Source organism: Myodes glareolus, chromosome 4, assembly GCF_982192425.1.
Source record: "Myodes glareolus chromosome 4, mMyoGla1.1, whole genome shotgun sequence".
Taxonomy (NCBI): Eukaryota; Metazoa; Chordata; class Mammalia; order Rodentia; family Cricetidae; genus Myodes; species Myodes glareolus.
Genome location: NC_142029.1, coordinates 83566881 through 83584954, shown reverse-complemented (window position 1 = coordinate 83584954; position 18074 = coordinate 83566881). Strand labels below are relative to the sequence as shown.

General features: G+C 44.9%; 1 protein-coding gene across 1 annotated transcript; it reads left to right on the top strand.

Moving 5' to 3' along the window:
• Positions 1–775: 775 nt before the first annotated feature.
• On the top strand, positions 776–16650 carry Skic8 (SKI8 subunit of superkiller complex). Its single transcript, XM_087905672.1, has 11 exons — positions 776–902; positions 3654–3704; positions 4506–4533; positions 6087–6192; positions 6526–6698; positions 10051–10199; positions 10384–10477; positions 11600–11693; positions 13571–13663; positions 14525–14603; positions 16375–16650. Exons 2-11 carry the CDS (start codon positions 3693–3695, stop codon positions 16462–16464), a joined length of 918 nt encoding a protein of 305 aa, XP_087761798.1. The 5' UTR covers positions 776–902; positions 3654–3692; the 3' UTR covers positions 16465–16650.
• Positions 16651–18074: the final 1424 nt, after the last annotated feature.

The following is an 18074-nucleotide window of genomic DNA, read 5'->3' as shown; positions in this document are numbered from 1 at the left end:
GGAATTTGGGTCCTGACTTTTCTTGTTCCTTTTATGGTTCTTTTCAGTCCTCAATATGCAACTGCCAACTGTCATGGTCTAGGGTGACACTTAGCACGCAGATGGAATTACAACGAAAGTTTGTCTTGCTGTCTTTCTGAGCCAGCTCAGATAGAACCAGTTCCCACTGGCCTACCTGAATAATTTGCACTTACGGACACCCTCTACGCATAGAAAAACAGCATTTGGATTGTAGAAATTCAGTAAGTCAAGTACTCCCTTGCATCTCTTTCCTTAACAGTGTTGCTCACGACCCACTAGTTTAACATGACTCATTCATAGGTCCTAAATGGAGTTTAAGAACCAGCACAGCCGGGTCACAACCTGTAATCCCAGTATTTGGGAGGCTGAGGCAGGAGAACTGACAGCAGTTTAAGGCCAACTTGAGGCTACATAGTAAGATCTTGTCTCAAGAAGAAAGTAGAGGGAAGAAGGGGACCAGCAAGGGAAGGGAAAAGAGAAAATAGAGGAAGAAGAAAAACAAAGAAGAAGAAAAGAAAAAAAAACATTAAAAGAAAAGAAAAAAAAAAACATTAAGTCATCAGAGAAACTTTCTGAAGCTGATTAGCCGGCGGCCATCCTGGGTACGCGGCTGGAGTATGACTTCTCCTCTCCCCGCCCACTCTCTAAACCCCTGCCCGAGCGCAAAAGTGGAGGGGCCTGGATCAGTGGAGAGGCCACGCCCCCTTCATTAGCTCATCCTTAAGCGCCACGGTCGCTCCCAGTGACGTCAGAATTCTGTGCCGCCGGCTGTTCGTGGTGAGTTGGTGTGCTCGGCAGTTGGGGATGGTGGTCGTTGCGGCTGCTGCCTGCCGGGGCGGGAAGGCGGGTGAACAAGGGAGGCTTGGAGGCCACTGCAGCAGGTTTGTTCACGGAGGCTCCAGGGGCCCCGGGGTCACTTCCGTGACTGTTTACCCTGGCTATCCTGCGAGGCTCGAGTCCCGAGAGCAAACCGAAGGCCCGTGGGTGGACTTTCGCGTCCAGAGAATGTTTTGTGCATTCCGGAAATGGGGGCCGGCTTCTTTGCGGGGGAGGTTGTTTTTCTCTAGATAGAGGACTGTCCTTACACGAGTTCTCCACGCTGTTAGGTAGCAAGCTTCACGTCAAGGCACACTTTGAAGTAGAGACTGAGTTCTTTTTATTTCAAGTACCGCACGGTATTATTTGTTACTAACATGTCTGAGGAACTTTCATAGAGATAATGGTTAGTCTCAGCGAACACTGGGGAATGAGCATTGAATTCTAACTGGGAATTTTTCCTAAAGAGAGAAGGTGACTTAAGAGGCCTCTTGAGGTCTCTTAGTTCTGAAATTACCTGTCATGAGATGTGTCTTAGCATGAACTATATAGCTTTTATTGATCTTCTATATAGCTTTTATTGACGCTTCCCTCAACTGCTCTAAGCCTCTCTTACCTTGCCAAGGAAATGAAGCTGGTAAGAATGCCTACTCGGTTAACGAAGGTTCCGAGAACTAATTTGTATAATATTTAAAATAGGACATCCTCAAAGGCTCAGCCTGACAGAATTGCACACCCTGTTTGGAGGGTAGCTTTTCGAAAGTCGGTTCCTAGGCTGACCAAAGTTCCGTTCTTGAGTCACAAACTAGCCCACCTGATTCAGGTCTCTTAGGGCTGTTTCGGAAACGTGTATCTGATTTCCTGTTCTTGAAAAGCCTTTGACAACCTTTTTGGTTTGCTAGTTTGAGCTTGGATGCCTGAGGGGTATGGCCTGTTAAGTTGTCTGTGAATGGAGCTGAGGGGACGGTGAATTTGGATTAGAAGAAAACTTGCACCCTTGTCTTTCTTAACATCTCATTGAAATTTAGCATATAATCTCATTGTGAGTGCACACAATGAACATGCAACATTAAGCTTTAAAGATCATAGCATCTCCATGTCAGGGTGTTGTAGTGGGATTTTCTTTTGTTGTTCTTAGTTTTGAAACAGGGTTTTGGCCGGGCAGTGGTGGCACATGCACTTGGGAGGCAGAGGCAGGCGGATCTCTTGTGAGTTCGAGGCCAACCTAGTCTATAAGAGCTAGTTCTAGGACAGGCTCCGAAACTACAAAGAAACCCTATCTCGAAAAACCAAAGGAAAAAAAAAAAGAAACAGGGTTTTGTCACACGCCAGGATTTGTACCTCCAAAACTAGGATTGCAGTACATATAGCAGGATAATTGTTTCAGTTTGTCACCGTCTGGCATCACAGCATATCTGACTCTGCTAGCTCTTATCACATAATGTACTGATAAAGAGCCGTGTGTGTTTTGCTGTCACAAGTTTCATTTTCATGTTTTGACGGAGTTATTTTCCATGTGTAGACTCTGCCTGGGCTCTGTTATGACCTCCTCATTCAATATTGTCTATTTGTAATCTTTAGTGGACCTGTGCAGGGCGTTCAGTCTCTCGAGTCTCCTGACACTGTTTTCCATCTACACTCGGCCTAGTTTCTACTCTCAGTCTACAAGAAAGCGGGCTTTGGTGCCATGCCTTCTCGTTTGTATGTTTCTCTGTCTGTTTATTAGAGAGCCAGTGGTGAAGGTAACCTTCTGGCATGTTGTGGGAATGCTATGCCATGTTATCCATTGCAGGAAAGCTGTGATAAGTCCTACGGAGAAAATATGGATGTTACATCGTCTTTCTTAGACTGAGTTCAATATTAGTGAATTATTAATGTATGGTCATTCAAACAAAATCACAGAAAACATGGCTACGTATTGTGCAGTTCACAAAATGTGCCCCTGGGGCTTTCAGTGGCCTGCTTCTGTGTCTCTAGAGGAATGGTTTGTTATTGCCCGTTTGATGGTTGGTTACATTAGTGGTGACCAAGAGCATAACCGCTACGGAGAGTGAGCCATGCTGGGTTTTCTCCTGAGAGTGAGCCATGCTGGGTTTTCTCCTGGAAAACAGCCCGAGAGAGGATTTATAGGTTTAACAAGTCTGCTAGCTGCAGTGCTCAAAATTGTTCAGACCTTGGCCCGCAGCTCAGTGAGTAAATGCACTACTGCTAAGCCTGACACCCGAGCACAATACCTGGGAAAGAACTGATTTCCACAAATTGTCCCTTGTCCTCTACAGGTGAATGCACACATGCATACATACATGCAGATACAATGTGTGTTTATAATGTTTAATTTTAAAACTTTAATGAAATGAAATCTTCATAAAGTAAGTTAGGCCCATGTTTAGCTAAGTCTTTGAAAATTTGACTTGTTCGTCTTGTTCCAGCCTTATTTACATATTTGTGTAGGCTCTTAAAGGCATTTTTGATTGAGACCACCCTGTGTCCATGCATGTAAGAATGTTGGACTTCTGTGTTTGCTTTCTATGTTGAACAAAATTTAAAATGAAGTGGACCAATAATTCTGTCTCTGAGAAGTAGAAAGGAACATACTGGTCACCCTCTGTAGTGAGAGTTGGGGAAAAAAATCCGTGGAGGCAGTATGTATTACTTGGCTCCCTGGGAGAAAGATCACACACCACATGTTAGTGCTTGTGATGGGACCCCAGGGACTGATCCATAGAGAGGTGTCACAACCTTGGTGAAGAAGAACCCCTGTAGCCTCCTTGTGCTGATAGCATCACCTTACCGAAACCCTGGTATTCTTTTCACAGGGCTGACTGACCTTTAGATCTTCATCCTTGGTTAAGGAAATGACCAACCAGGTAAGGTCTGAGAGGAAAAAACTAGTTAGTCACTGGCAAGTTCAAGCCAAGTAGATTGCCTGGGTGAATGGTTAGGGAAACTAGTGTTTAATTCTTGTTCCGTTCCCAAAGACGTAGATGACTTTGAGTACTTGCTCATCTCAGGGTTGGTGGCATCAGTAAAATGCACCACATTAAGATTAGTTTATGCGCCTTTGCCACAGTTTAGAGGGGACTGAGGAAGTTTAACAGAATTTATACATAAAAATAAAAGTTGAAATAGGAGCTAGGACAGTCAGTAAGCACCGTTAGGGTTAGGGACAAAGCTAACTACGTGTATGGGCTGTGTAGTCTCCTACAACTGTGAAAAGCGGGCTGAAAACAGAACTCAGCTCCCTCCTGACCAGAGCTGAAGAAAGCTTAACTTACTGGTCTTACACTGGGTTTAGGCGGGGGAGGGGACTGGTCTGTTGCAGTCGGGTGTGATGCTGCACACCTATAGTGTCAGCACTAAGGAGAGTGTGATGCTGCACACCTATGGTGTCAACACTAAGGAGGGTGAAGCAGGAAGATTGATGCAAGTTTAGTGTGAGCTTTGGCTACCTAGAATTTGAAGCCAACCCTGGCTACCTAGAAAGCCCCACCTCAACAAACAAGATGAAGAACTGATTCTTCTCTGCTGTAGCTATACAAGTCTTTCATGAGAAGCACCAAGGATTGTGTAGGATGGTCAGGGAAGTAGTGATGGTCTCACTTGGAGTGCTGGAGGGTGGGGCTGCAGGAGAACAGAAGTCTGACTGTCCCTGTTCTGTTCTTTTGTAGTACAGTATTCTCTTCAAGCAAGAGCAAGGTAAGGAGGCCACCTCTTCAAGCAAATTCTTTTGTGGAAAAAAAATGAATCCTTTATGGTTTAAGATTTTATCATACCAACTAGACACACAGATCTTTGCAGAATTTGCTGTGGTAGCCAAAACCAAATACACTTAATCAAAAAGTAAAATAATTATTTGGGTCTGCTGGAGCAGGCCTGTAATCCCAGATGCTAAGGAAGTTAGATAGGAGAATTGTGAGTTCAAGGCCAATCTAGACAGTGTAGTGAGACCTTGTCCTAACATAAAAAGTGAGAAGAGGGCTGGAGTGTGGCTTAGTGGTACAGCACTTGCCTCACATGTACAGGCCAATCCCAGTATAAAGAAATAACTAAGTATTTGAAAAGGAGCTGCAAAGAAAGGGAGGAGTCAGATGGCATAATGGAGAACTCTAGGATGAGGAAAACTTCCACCCGAGCCTGGTGTGATGCTGAGCTTCCCGGCTCCCAGGGTAGAAAGAGGCAATATTTTGAACCTCAGAACCCTGTTGGTGTCTACACTGCTAAGGAGCTGGGCTTGAACCTGACTCTAACTCAGAATTCAGTATGGAGCCTTTGCATAGCTTCCTCCACTTACAGGTGCAGGAGCTCTTTTAGAGGGCATTTGTCTCTGTAAAAGCAGGGGGTGGAACAGTGATAGCTCTGCCTAGGCACCTGAGTGCGTGATGAGGCAGTGGTGGAGATGGGGGCAGGAGGCAGGTCGGAGACCATCTTGAGGACTGGCTCCCTAGTGAGACAGACCTGCACTGGAGCAGCATCTGTGCGTGGATGAGGTGACCCCGTCCAATCCGACGGGTCGGAGACAGCCTTGGGGGCTTATAAGTATCTAATAGAAAAGCTCTTCTATTCCAAATCGGTGACATTTATGTAGTCCGAAGTTTCAGCCCAAAACATTCCCCGCTAGTTAAGCTCTTGTTTTTTGAAAAAGGATTTCACTCATAACTCAGGTTGGCCTTGAGCTCACTGCCTAGCCTCTTGACTCTCCTGCCTCTGTCTAAGTGCTGCAGTTATGGTCATAGGTCACCACAGGTATGATCGTGGCAGGACTTCATAGAGGCAGCTGTAATTAAGACAACACTTACGGAAGGATTCATGTAATAAGTGATTCATTAAGTTTATGGTAAGTAACACCTCATACATTTTTAGACCAGTACTGCTTGTAGAACTGTCTCGGTTTTCAAAGGCCTCTGAGTACAGCTCCAGTCAAATTGAGGTCCACGGGAAGGGGAGATTCCCCACTCACTTTAGTCATTTTGATCAACTGATTGCTGTTCTGGTGGATCAGACTAATGTGTTTGGAGTTTCATTCTGCTTTCCCTCTTGAAAACTTGCGTTTTAGGGTAAGAGGCCGAAACGAAACAAGAACCACTAGTTTTCATAGTTTCCCGCACAAGACTTCCCACTCGGAGTGCCTAGTGGGAGCGTGAAGAGAAAGGCAGAAGTGGACATTGCTTCAGAGTTATCAGCTTGTTTTATCACATTGAATGTAGGAGTTGTGTGCATAGAAATTTTAACTGAAGCCCTTTCTATTCTAGCCCATGATGATGCCATTTGGTCAGTTGCCTGGGGGACAAACAAGAAGGAAAACACTGAAACTGTGGTCACAGGATCCCTGGATGACCTGGTGAAGGTGTGGAAATGGTGAGCACCTCTCCCCTTTCAAAATTTGGGACAAGGATTTTGCTTCTGGGCTCCCAATTGCTATAAGGAAAGCATTGATTTTTCTGGTCAAGAAAGCAATAGCAACATAGTAGCTTCAAAACGACAGCTTATTTTTTCTTGTTTGGTTTCCTGTTATTTGGAATTAAAACTCTGTGTGGTGGGGGTCCCTAGAGTTAAACCTGATGACCTTCTGCGTTCAATTCTCAGGTTTCTGCATCTGATTGACCATTTGTTGGTAATGTCCAAGGACGTAGAAGTTCTGATGCCAGTATAGTATATTGTGTGTAAAGAATCATTTCTCTCCCCATCTAGGCGTGATGAGAGGCTGGAGCTACAGTGGAGCTTGGAGGGACATCAGCTGGGGGTGGTGTCTGTGGACATCAGTCACACCCTTCCCATTGCTGCATCCAGCTCTCTTGATGCTCATATTCGTCTCTGGGACTTGGAAAATGGCAAGCAGATAAAGTCTATAGATGCAGGACCTGGTAAGAACTTTACATTAAGGGAAATCCACGGTCCCTTTTCAGACCTTTTAGGGATAGAGTCTCTCTAGTTCAGACTGTAGTCACTAATCCAGCCCGAATGTCATTATAATCACGCAGCGGTGTTATACTAAGTGATAAGCATATGCCGAAAACAACCTTACATTATTTCAGGCCAAGTTTTGCACGAAGATGAATTGTAGTGCTTTACTTGGGGAAAAATCAAACGAAACCCGCTTTCTGGATTTCAGAATTGACAGTTTGGGGTTGTGGAGCTGTGGTGGCCCTGCCAGTGCTTCTCTTCCTGACACCTTCTGAGAAGATACACTTACTGCCTTACGGAAGCCTCAGGTCTGAAGAGTAGTTATCTCTGTTACTTATGGTCAAAGTGCCTAGGCTCTAGGGTGGTACATAGAGAGGAAGAAGCAAGTTTTTGTTTTAAGTACTGTGGAACTCTTGCTCTCAGCCTTGTTGAGCATTATCTGAGTTGGTAAGGAACAGTTTTACCGGACTAGATTTGTGAAGAACGAAGAGTATGACATTTCAGGATTCTTTTTAGCCTTCTGTTCACTTAAAATGCCTGTGTGGTTCTCATAGCAAAGCCTGTTCTGTGCAGTGGGCAGTGATCTCCAGAGATGTAGAGAGCTTGGCTTCGCTCCACGCACTTCTCTGTGGATAGATTGTGAAAGAGCTGCTCGTGTTCTTGGGAGGCCTGATGCCCCTACAGACTTGCCTTCTTCCGGCTCATCTCCTAGCTGCTGTAGACCCTTAGATTGCATAGAATGAAGGCTCCGGGGCTCGTAAGGAAGCACTGTAGTCTAGGAACTGGGTGCCTTTCTCCTCAGGAGCAGTAAGTCCTTGACTCTAACTACCGGAGTTTTTATAGAGAGTATTCATGCCCAGTTCCCTTTTGGATCCACTGCATCACAGTGTAAGAGTGTGAGGCTGGGGCTGGAGGGATGGTTCAGCTGTTAAAGGCTAGGCTTACAACCACAAATATAAGAGTGTGAGGCTGGGGGGCTGGAGAAATGGCTTAGAGGTTAAGAGCACTGACTATTTTTCCAGAGGTCCTGAGTTCAATTCTCAGCAGTCAGACTGAGTTCAATAGCTCACAGTCATCTGTATTGAGATCTGGTACCCTCTTCTGGTGTGCAGGCATACATGTATATAGAACATTGTATATATAAATACATATAAATAAATAAATCTTCAAAAAAAAAAAAGAGTGCGAGGCTAAAATGTGTACCTGGGAAAAGCCACTCAGATACTTTCTGATTTCCAAGATGGCTGTCCATACTCTTATCTGCTTGCAGTGTTTGTGGAGAGCAGGGATCTCCAGCCATCCTGCAAAACCTGTTAGCAACCTGAACATAGGGGGCATTAGAAAGAGAGAATTAGAGCTATTGCTGCTTTTAAAGAATATTTTTATTACGTTATTTATTTTGTGTGTGTGACCGCATGTATGTGTGAAAGTCAGAGGCCTACTTGTGGGAGTCAGCTCTTCCGTGTGGGCCTGGGGCTTGAGCTCAGGCCGTCAGGTTTGGTGGTAGGCACCTTTGCCCTGTGGCCACTTTCTTATCTTGGGTGCCTGCACCCTCTCAGGACAGTGACACTGGTTAATGTGTAATTGCTGTGTCCTTCTGTACATCACATGTGAAGGAACGAGTCTGCATTATTTGCAGGTAGAACGTTCTGTATGTGTCCAGCTTGCTTTTTCTTCTACTGGGTTGTTTTTTTACGTCTTAGGGGTTGCCTTTTTTGCATTTTGGTGTTTCACGTTTTTGAGACAAAGTCTTACCATGTAGCTCAGACTGGTCTCAAAGGCATGGCTGCTGCTTCTGCTCAGCTTCCCAAGTCCCAGAGTTACAAGCATAAGGTATCTGTTATGACAGATACTGAAAAGAATAAAGTTGGGTGGAGGTGCTTTGGGGTGGGGGTGTAGCTAGTTCTATTCAAAACTAGCTGAGTTCCTCAGGTAAGTCTGGATTTACTGAACCTAGGGAAAGCAGACTTCCTTGAAAATGTACCAGCACAAAAGGTACAGAAAGAGTGGAGAGAGGAAATCCTGATCTTGAAGAAGGTGAAAATGAAAAAAGTGAAGCTGGAGAAAGGACCCTGTGATTGGCGTTTCACCAAGCTGTGGCTGTTCAGTCACTGACACGAGGAAGAGCAAAGGTGACAGTGTAGAGGCCCTGTGCATCACACCCAAAATGCCCACGGGAAGAGGAAAGCAACCCTTGGTGAGGAGAAGGAACTCAGGGTTTGGAATAGACATTTACTCTGCAGGTATTAAGGTTAAGTCTTAGAGTGCAGGTTTTGATGCAGGATAAACATGGTTCCTGTTTTGTGCCTGAAGATGTCTGGTCGTAAAGGATCTGTATTGCAAAGCAGTTCATAGAAATGTGTCCAAGTAACTTGAAAGAATCATTTTATTAAACTTTGAGAAATAAAAGTTGGGGTTTCTACTAACCATTTTTTCTGTAAATAGCTAATTATAATTGGATTTTTAAAAACATACTTCTTGTGGCTGGAGAGATGCCTAGGCAGTTAAGAACACTGACTGCTCTTCCAGAGGACCTACTTGGCACCCATATGGTGGCTCACAACTGTCTGTAACTCCAGTTCCAGGGGACCTGACACCCTCACACAGACATACATCCAAGCCAAACATCCATGCACATAGAATAAAAATACATTCTTAAAAATTATCTTTTTAAAAAAGCTGTACTTCTTTTTAGACCTGACGTATATGAGGACTGGCAAAAGCTGGTATGTTAGGGTTCTCTAAAGGAAGAGACCTGATAGAATAAATACAATCTCTATTGTTTTTAAAGTGTTTGGAGTTTCGTCCATGTTGTACCAGAGATCTGTTCCCTTTTGTTGACAAGCAGTATTCTCTTAAGGATGTACCACATTCCCCTCCTCTTTGACTGTTTACAGCCGGAGCTGTGTGTGGTAAAGCTGCTGTGGAGATGAGTGTGTGAGTCAGTGTGCATGCTTTCACTCCTCCTGGGAGCTCCCAGGAGTGGACTTGAATATTGTGCTGTTTGTTTTTTCCTAAGGAACTGTCAAACTGATTTTCAGAGTGGCTGACCCATTTTCCGTTGCCACCAGAGTATGGAGGGTCTGATTTCTCATGTCCTTGTCAGTTGTGGGTGTTGTTCAGCCAGTTTTATTTATTTATTTAAATTTAAGAATCTCTTAAACTTGGTAAAAGAATTAGAATCTTTCCAGCATGGTTTCCTGACTCAGGACACTTGCTCAAGTTTAAAGACTGGCATTTGATGATGCTGTAGTTTGTGAGACTCGGGTCGAATTCTTTCTCAGCAGGCACTCTCCTTTGCTTCTTTTCCAGTGGACGCCTGGACTCTGGCCTTCTCCCCCGACTCCCAGTATCTGGCCACCGGAACGCACGTGGGGAAAGTGAACATTTTTGGTGTGGAAAGTGGGAAAAAAGAATATTCTTTGGACACTAGAGGAAAATTCATCCTCAGTATTGCATATGTAAGGAACACTCCCTGTCGGGTCTTTACTGATGGTGCTCTGCTCAGACCCTGGGTGCCTGCTAGACTGCTGTCTATTGCTGGGCTTTGCTGGCAGCTGGTGAGAACTGAGACCAGCAGGATGGCTGTGTGCAGAAGGGACAGGCTAACCGAATTGTCTCAAATCACCCATCTCTCCTCAACAGAGTCCTGATGGAAAATACCTGGCCAGCGGAGCCATAGATGGAATCATCAATATTTTTGATATTGCAACTGGAAAGCTTCTGCATACGCTGGAAGGTACCCACAGCTCCTCATCCTCTTTTGCACTCACTGGATGGATTATCAGGTCACAAAGCAAGAATGCTCCTTTTGTTAAAATATTAATCTAATCTAAATTATTTTGATCTCTGTTGGCAAAATGAAGTGTTAGACTTAGCACTGTGGTTTAAATCTGGAAACAATAGTTCTTAATACTTTTTTAGTGACGTAGGTTACTTTTTATTTATGTGTGTGTGTTCTCTTTTTTCCTTATGAGCTTTGTGATTGGAAGGCGGCTGCTTTTCTGTGCTCGTGTGATGTCATGATGACAACATTTGTGCCATCTCCACACTGTGAGAGGACAGAGCAGGAGACAGACTGCTCCTCTCGTGTCTGATTTTGAATTATAACTAAGTACATCTATCACCTCAATTTTGGTAGAGAAATAATGTTACTTTTATTTGTTGGACCTTACAAATCAGATGCAGCTTGTATTTCCGTATATGGCCATATTTGTAGCAGAGGGTTTCTGTTGTTGTTTTGTTTTGTTTTGAGACAGGGTTTCTCTGTGTGGCCCTGAATGTCCAGAAATTCACCCTGTAGACCAGGCTGGCCTCGAATTCAGAGATCTGCCTGCCTCTGCCTCCCAAGTGCTGGGACTAAAGGCACATGCCACCACCACCCAGCTAGTTTTGTTTTTTAAGGTGTGTATGTGTGTGTGCATGTGCATGCACACGCTTTTGTATGTACAAGCGTACATACTTACAGTGGCAAGATTTCAGATCCCTTGAAGCCAGAGTTACAGGTGGTTGTGAGCTGCCAGCTGTGGGTGCTAGGAACTGAGCTTAGGTTCTCCAAGAGTACATGAGCATAAATGCCCTTCACCACCGAGACCTCCCTCCAGTCCCCCAAGGATTTTTGTTTAATTTTTAGCAGTGTATATTGAGGCCCAGCTGAATAGAGAAGGAAACTAAGAAGAGATGGCTCTAGGAAAGAGGTTGGAGTCCTGTGGGATTGGAAGAAGGGTCTATTCAGTACCTTCTTCTCTGACTGAAGCCTCAGAGTCATTCCAGCTCAGTGACCAGTGGTCTTTAAAAGGACACAGTTAGCAGGAAGCTTGGGCGGCAGAACTGCCAGCTTAACAGCTTTTCTGAATTTCAGGCCATGCGATGCCCATTCGCTCCTTGACCTTTTCCCCTGACTCCCAGCTCCTCGTCACGGCTTCAGATGACGGCTACATCAAGATCTATGATGTGTGAGTTACCTTTTCAAGAGTAAAGATCTCAGCAACAGTGACAGCTTTGTCCCTTACTGATAGGAGCCACTCTAGGAATGTGCTGCCTGCTCTCATGGCCATAAGTCAGCTCTGATGCTTTGGACTTCCTAGTCATTCCTTCCCCTGCCAACCCCTCCTGCTGGAGCTTAGAGTGTGTCCCCAATGTTTGAGTGGATGAAGTGCATCTGTCTGATCCCGGTAGGACTAGACACTCTGCTCTTTGTCAGGCAGCCAGATGTTTGGGCTCCCCGGGATCCAATTTTCTGGGTAGATATGTAGTATACAGCTGAGGAAATGGAGCTCTGGCTGTAGCTGGCCTAGAGTGATGGTCCTGCTTTCAGCAGATATGCAGGCTGGCTTCTGGCTTCTGGTTAGGGAAGCCCCCAGCTGTCCCATAGGTCTAGGTGGGGAGCCTTTTGAGATAATGTTCTGGACTGATGGCATAGGAGTGGGCAGATTGCTCATGCGCCCAGCTCCACCACTGAGGGCCTGCATGCCCGTCTGTTGTGTCCCTCCCACATTCTCATCCCACGGCTATTGCCAGTATGTGCTTTGTACTGTCCTGGGTTTCATAGTCTCTGCTAGGTGTCCTCTAGCTGATCGTTCTCCAGTTCTTTCCTAATCTGTCTTACACACTTCTCGCCCCAACATGTGCTTTGTTCTTAACGGTATATCCTTGTCCTTTCGTGGGCCTCTACGAGCTGTTTGCGTTTTAATTCTGCAATTAGAAAAGCATGCTGCTTTTGACATTACTGCTGGGAGAATGCTAGGGCCATGAGAAGAGACTGAAAGTCATATGTGCTTGTTAGCAATAGAGTCAGCATAGGAGCGGCACTTTTGGGGTGTCTCCCTCTGCTAGCTTTCATTGCTGCTCTTCCATGACCTCCCAAGAACTGTTGAGACAACATGACGTAGTACCTCCCTAGTAATAATGAACCTCAGGATTTCTTACACTCTTGGGGTCCACTGAATCCTGCAAGGGCCGCCTCTGCTCTCTGTAACCGAGGCTTGTTTCTAGGGGCAGAATTGTTGACTTCAGACCCAGGGTGCCTCTGCTGTCATAGGCATTAGTTTCCCAGGAGAGATGGATGGCTCAGCAGTTAAGAGCACTTGCCAGTCTTCCAGAGTTTGCTCCCAGCACCTATGCTGGTGTTCACAATTCCCCTTTTGGACTCCATGGGCACCTACACACAGATGGAACACACACATAATTTTAAAAATAAATAAATAAATAAATAAATAAATAAATAAATAAATAAAAGAAACATAAAAATGGTTGTAGGAATTGGGCCTAGCTTGGATTTTTGTTTGTTTGGCTTTCTAAGGTATTTTTTGTTTGTTTGTTTGTTTTGATAGGGTCTCACTATATAGTCCTAATGGCCTGGAACTTGATATGTATAACAGGCTGGCCTCTAAATCACAGAGATTTACATTTTTCTGCCTCTTGAATGCTGGGAGTAAAGGCATGTGTCACCATGCCCAGCTGCCTACCTTGTTCTTGACTAGGTCACAAGTGTTCTATTGAGCCACATGCATTATGTGCTTGCTGCTTTCCTGTCACGTGGGAAAGGTCCTGTTGCAGAAGGTCTAGCTGGCTGATCACCTCTGCTGCTCAGAGTCTGCATCTGGGAATTGGCTGAGCCATTTCTAGCCTCCAAGCTCTAGATATTTTTAACTTAATGCTGCTATAAAAATGTGTCTGGTGTTTGATGCTACTTCACTGAAAATGGAATTTATTACATATGGTCATCTTGTTATCATACCCAGCCATGTGAGCAGAGCTAATAGTTCACTAACCAATTGAGCAATTAGAGCAAATTAACATCCCCATTCTGTTTGAATCTTTCTTCTTCCAGACAACATGCCAACTTGGCTGGCACACTGAGTGGCCACGCATCCTGGGTGCTGAATGTTGCATTCTGCCCTGATGACACTCACTTTGTCTCCAGGTACGTAGGAGTCTTACGTTTCTAAAACGCTTGCCAGGGGAAGGCCGTCTTCTGGTAATGTATCTTAACACTGAGAGAGTACATTATATGACTTTTAACATTGGGGCTGGAGAGATGACTCAACAGTTTAAGAGCGCTGACCCACCAACCTTTGGTTTCCAGCTCACAACGATCTGAAACTCCAGTTCCAAGGGATCCCATGCCTTGTTCTGGCCTACTAACATACATTCAGACAAAATACGCAAAGAAAATTAAAACCTATTTAAAGTAATAAAATAAAATTCAAGTTGCCCAGGCCAGGCACAGAGGCACAATCCTTAATCCCAGCCTTGGAGGCAGGTGGATCGGTCTTGGTGAATTCAAGGCTAGACTAGTCTACATAGTAAGCTCACAGACAGCTAGAATTATGTAGTGAGATGCTGTCCAAAAAGTCACCTTTGTTTACTTTAGCTTTTAAAGGGCTTCACTGTTGTTTTTAAGCAATGAATAAAGATATTCTTTTAAACTATTGAAATCTTAGATTTTTTTTTTTTAAAGTCTAGATTCTACTTACTGTCTTGACATATCCCTGTGTTCCAAGAGGAACTTAGAATCTGCTCATCTTCCTATAAAATGTGTTTCTGGATGCCAGTAATATCTAGGGCCCTGGAGGCCGAGGAGGTTCAGAAGGGTATTTGGCACTTCACCAGACCTCCCTCTTATCCAGAAAAGGGTAGATAAGCTTGAAGTGCCTAACGATGGTGAGGAGACAGTCATCTGGTGACCCTGTACTGAGCTCTTGTCTAGCAATAAGGGGCCCTCTAAAGGCAAAAGAATGTAGACTACATCAGTTTCTGATTCTAACATTTGCTTTCGAAACAGTTCATCTGACAAAAGTGTAAAGGTTTGGGATGTTGGAACAAGGACCTGTGTTCACACCTTCTTTGATCACCAGGATCAGGTATGGAATAAGAAGCATGTCAGTGCCTTTGTGTTCAGCTTACTGACCACATTCCTTTACTAGCCTTTCTGTTGGAGTTAAGACTGGTAGAACCCTGGGACATATTAGCTTTGTGACCATGAGGCATGTCTGCTACACATGGTAAACACACAACTGACCACACCCCTTCTACCTAAGCCTGGAACCCTTTTCTGGGCGCTTCTAAAAGAGCCTCTCTCTCTTTGGAAAGTTCCATTGCTTAACATAATCATCATTTACATTTTTGGAATTATCCAGGGATGTAATTTTTTAAAATATACATTTTGTAATGATGGTGTTAAGCCTGGTCTCCATCTTAAGAAGACTGTCTTTATCTTTGTAAGGTGAATGGGAAATAGTAACATTGCTGTAGGTCCTTCTTGATCCTTACTGTTCCTAAGACTGCCCTGGGGAACCTTAAAGTGCCACCAGTGAGCTGAGGGCTGTGATCCGTGCCTGTCATCCACAGTGGCAGTTTCCTTGCCTGGCCACAGTCTCAACTGTGAAAGAAGTGGATTCTGATTTAGTCAATGTCACATGGGCCTGAGACTCCTTTCCTTTTTTCCCTTTCTTGAACAGGGGGAAGGGATTTTTTAAACAATCTCGCACTTTAGCCTAGACTGGCCTTGAACTTTGTGCGGTTCTCCCGCTGAGGTTATAGGTGTGAACCGCCTTGCCTGGCTAAGAATACTTCTCCTGCATGTCGCCATCACTGCTGTCTCAGCAGCTCCAAGTAGAGCAAAGAGGAACCAGGCAGCATTAGAATTCAAGTGCTCCGAGCAACAAATCAGCCTTTAATATATTTGAATGCTTTTAGAGGTCTTACACATTCTTTCTTTTTGAGTACATCTTATGGTTAACTAACAGTTATTCATGCTGCTTTGTGTTTATTTTAAATTATTGCAGTGAAGCCAGATGGTGGTGGCACATGCCTTTAATCCCAGCACTCGGGAGGCAGAGGCAGGTGGATCTCTCTGAGTTCGAGGCCAGCCTGGTCTACAAGAGCTAGTTTTCAGGACAGGCTCCAAAGCTACAGAGAAACCCTGTCTCAAAAAAATCCTATGTATGTATTATATATCTCAGTGAGGTTAAAGAGTTGAGTCTCGGTAGTCCACTATTGACTTTAAGCATTTTAAGTCCTTATTGTGTGGGGTTCTTGTTATGGTGTTTCTGAGAAAGATGTTTGGAATGGAAGTGAGACCCTTCTATGGACTGAAACCAAGGCTAGCCTCCAATCTAAAGTCAGACCACACAGACTGTGATTTCTAGTAATCACAAAGTTAACACACCACATCCATTCTAAGAGGAAATATGAAGCTGCTAATTCAAGCACAGTCCAAAAAAAAAAAAAAAAAAGGCAGTGATGCTCAGTACTATGTTGTCTGGTTCCCAGGTCTTTGAGCAAGGGGTGATGGTTGACCGGGTGGGGGTGGGCACAGGAGGTAGGTGAGTGGTTTGCAGTTTTGCCTACAGGCTTCTCCTGGGAGCATAGTGCTGGGCCCTGGCAGGAATCACTTCATGGTATTAGGTAGCCTTTGAAAGGATAGCAGATTGTTGCATTTTAGAGAGTTGTTTATTATTATTATTATTAAACAACATCAACACAACAGCCAGAGGCTAGGCTAGGCTCTATCACTGCTGGCCTCGTGCTAGTCTAGATGCAGAGAAGAAAAGAACAGTGTCCATCCTTTTAGCATTCCTTCCCAAAATTACAGGAATTAGAATGTTTTTTTGTTTTTGTTTCTATTTGCAGGTTTGGGGAGTAAAATATAATGGAAATGGATCAAAAATTGTGTCTGTTGGAGATGACCAGGAAATTCACGTCTATGACTGCCCAATTTAAACACCAGCGTCTTCAGGGCCAGTGCCACAGAGTATGCAGGGCTGATTGTGACATTCCTTGCCTTCTTAGGCACACTTAAAATACAGCATATATTGTAGTAAATTTTGTAGCTACAGTATAAAGTTTTTCCTGTTTTATTGGAAATATTGCTCATATTTTAATGTAAATAAAGCATTCTTAATGCAAGCACCTGCATTTGTGAACATGCTGCTTGCTCTTTTTCTGACCCTGTCCCTGGAGAACAGAGTGAACCGGCATTGTTAGTGAAGGGAGTGACTCGTGATGTGCCCACAAGCTCCCTCAGGCTGTCCTAAACACACCACCCTACATCAGAATGGAGTTCTGAAGGAAACATTCTGGCATTCTGCCTGCCTGGGGATCCTTCTGTGTGACAGATTTAAAATGCTCTCTCAGCCTCACCCTCATTTCCCCATTCTTCCCGAGAGGTCTGCCCTACTGGCAGCCTGCCTTAACCATTGCAGGCTCAAGACTGGCAGAGGCAGCCTGCCTTAACCATTGCAGGCTCAAGACTGGCAGAAGGGCTGAACGCTGCCCTGCCTCAGACTAGAGCTCCAGCACCTTTGCCGCTTCTGCAGTCGCCTCCAGACGGGGTCTGCAGGGTAACGGGGAAGGCTTAAGGGTTAACATCCTGGTGGAACTGCCTGGTCACGCTGTGCTCATCCTCAGGCCCAGCTCTCTAGACCAGTCTATTATTATTATAATGCTGGATTATTTCCCACCTCCACCTTGCTCATCCTCATATTGCTACTGTCCTGTTTCCTGTGTCCGTGTCTCCTCAGACAGCTCTCCACCCTCACGGTTCAGAGGCTCTTCAGAGCCCTCGTCCCCCATTCCCTTCTGCTCCTCCCCACGTCTCTAGCCCTCCATTGCAATTTACCCCTGACTTCTGCACTCATCCCATTCCCCAGGAGAAAGTTCATTCCTTCTGTCTACCAGCGTGAGACAGGCTGGCACTTAACACTATTGATAGTCAAGAAAAGAAAAAGCAAAGCCATTTGTCTCTCATAGCAGCTCGATTTTAATTTTAAAGTGACAAATGCACAGGTGGGAAGGTTAAGCGACACCCTGCAGATCTGAACAAGGGAGAGCTGAACATAGTTGTCCCATCCCAAGCTAAACAGAAGCTCTCCAGCAGTGACTAGGGTGTCCCAGCACAGGAGCAGCAGCCGGAGCTGGGGTCCGGTTATAAACTGGATTAGCTGAATTCAATTTTCAGTCTGTCCTGACCAGGAGTCAGAGTGGGCATAGGTGGACTTTCTGTGCTTTGAACAAAATATGCTCCCCTAGCCAGCAATGTTTTGGGGAGCCTGGTCCGGCTGGCTGGCTTCCCAACCAGCCACAGGTCTGATCTGTCGTTTGACCCTCCTAGGGGAGGTGCCTGGTCTGCATCCAACTCTCTGGTGACAGAAACCAAATAAGGGTGGATCTTACAGGTTAGCCCAGCGGCTTCAGAAGCAGGGTGTTTAACTGCGTTTGTAGAAAAGAAAGAAGTAGTCGGCTAGAGGCTGAGGTAGCCTTATTTAAAGTGCAGTCTGTCTGCCAGGAACAAAGGAGTAACTAGTACCTGTCCCAAGCAGCTGTCATTCTCA

Bases quoted from the DNA above. Each gene is read 5' to 3' on its own strand.
- Skic8 (XM_087905672.1), top strand. The intron at 10,200-10,383 runs GTAAGGAACACT...TCTCCTCAACAG, and splicing joins TCATCCTCAGTATTGCATAT to AGTCCTGATGGAAAATACCT. The intron at 10,478-11,599 runs GTACCCACAGCT...TCTGAATTTCAG, and splicing joins GCTTCTGCATACGCTGGAAG to GCCATGCGATGCCCATTCGC.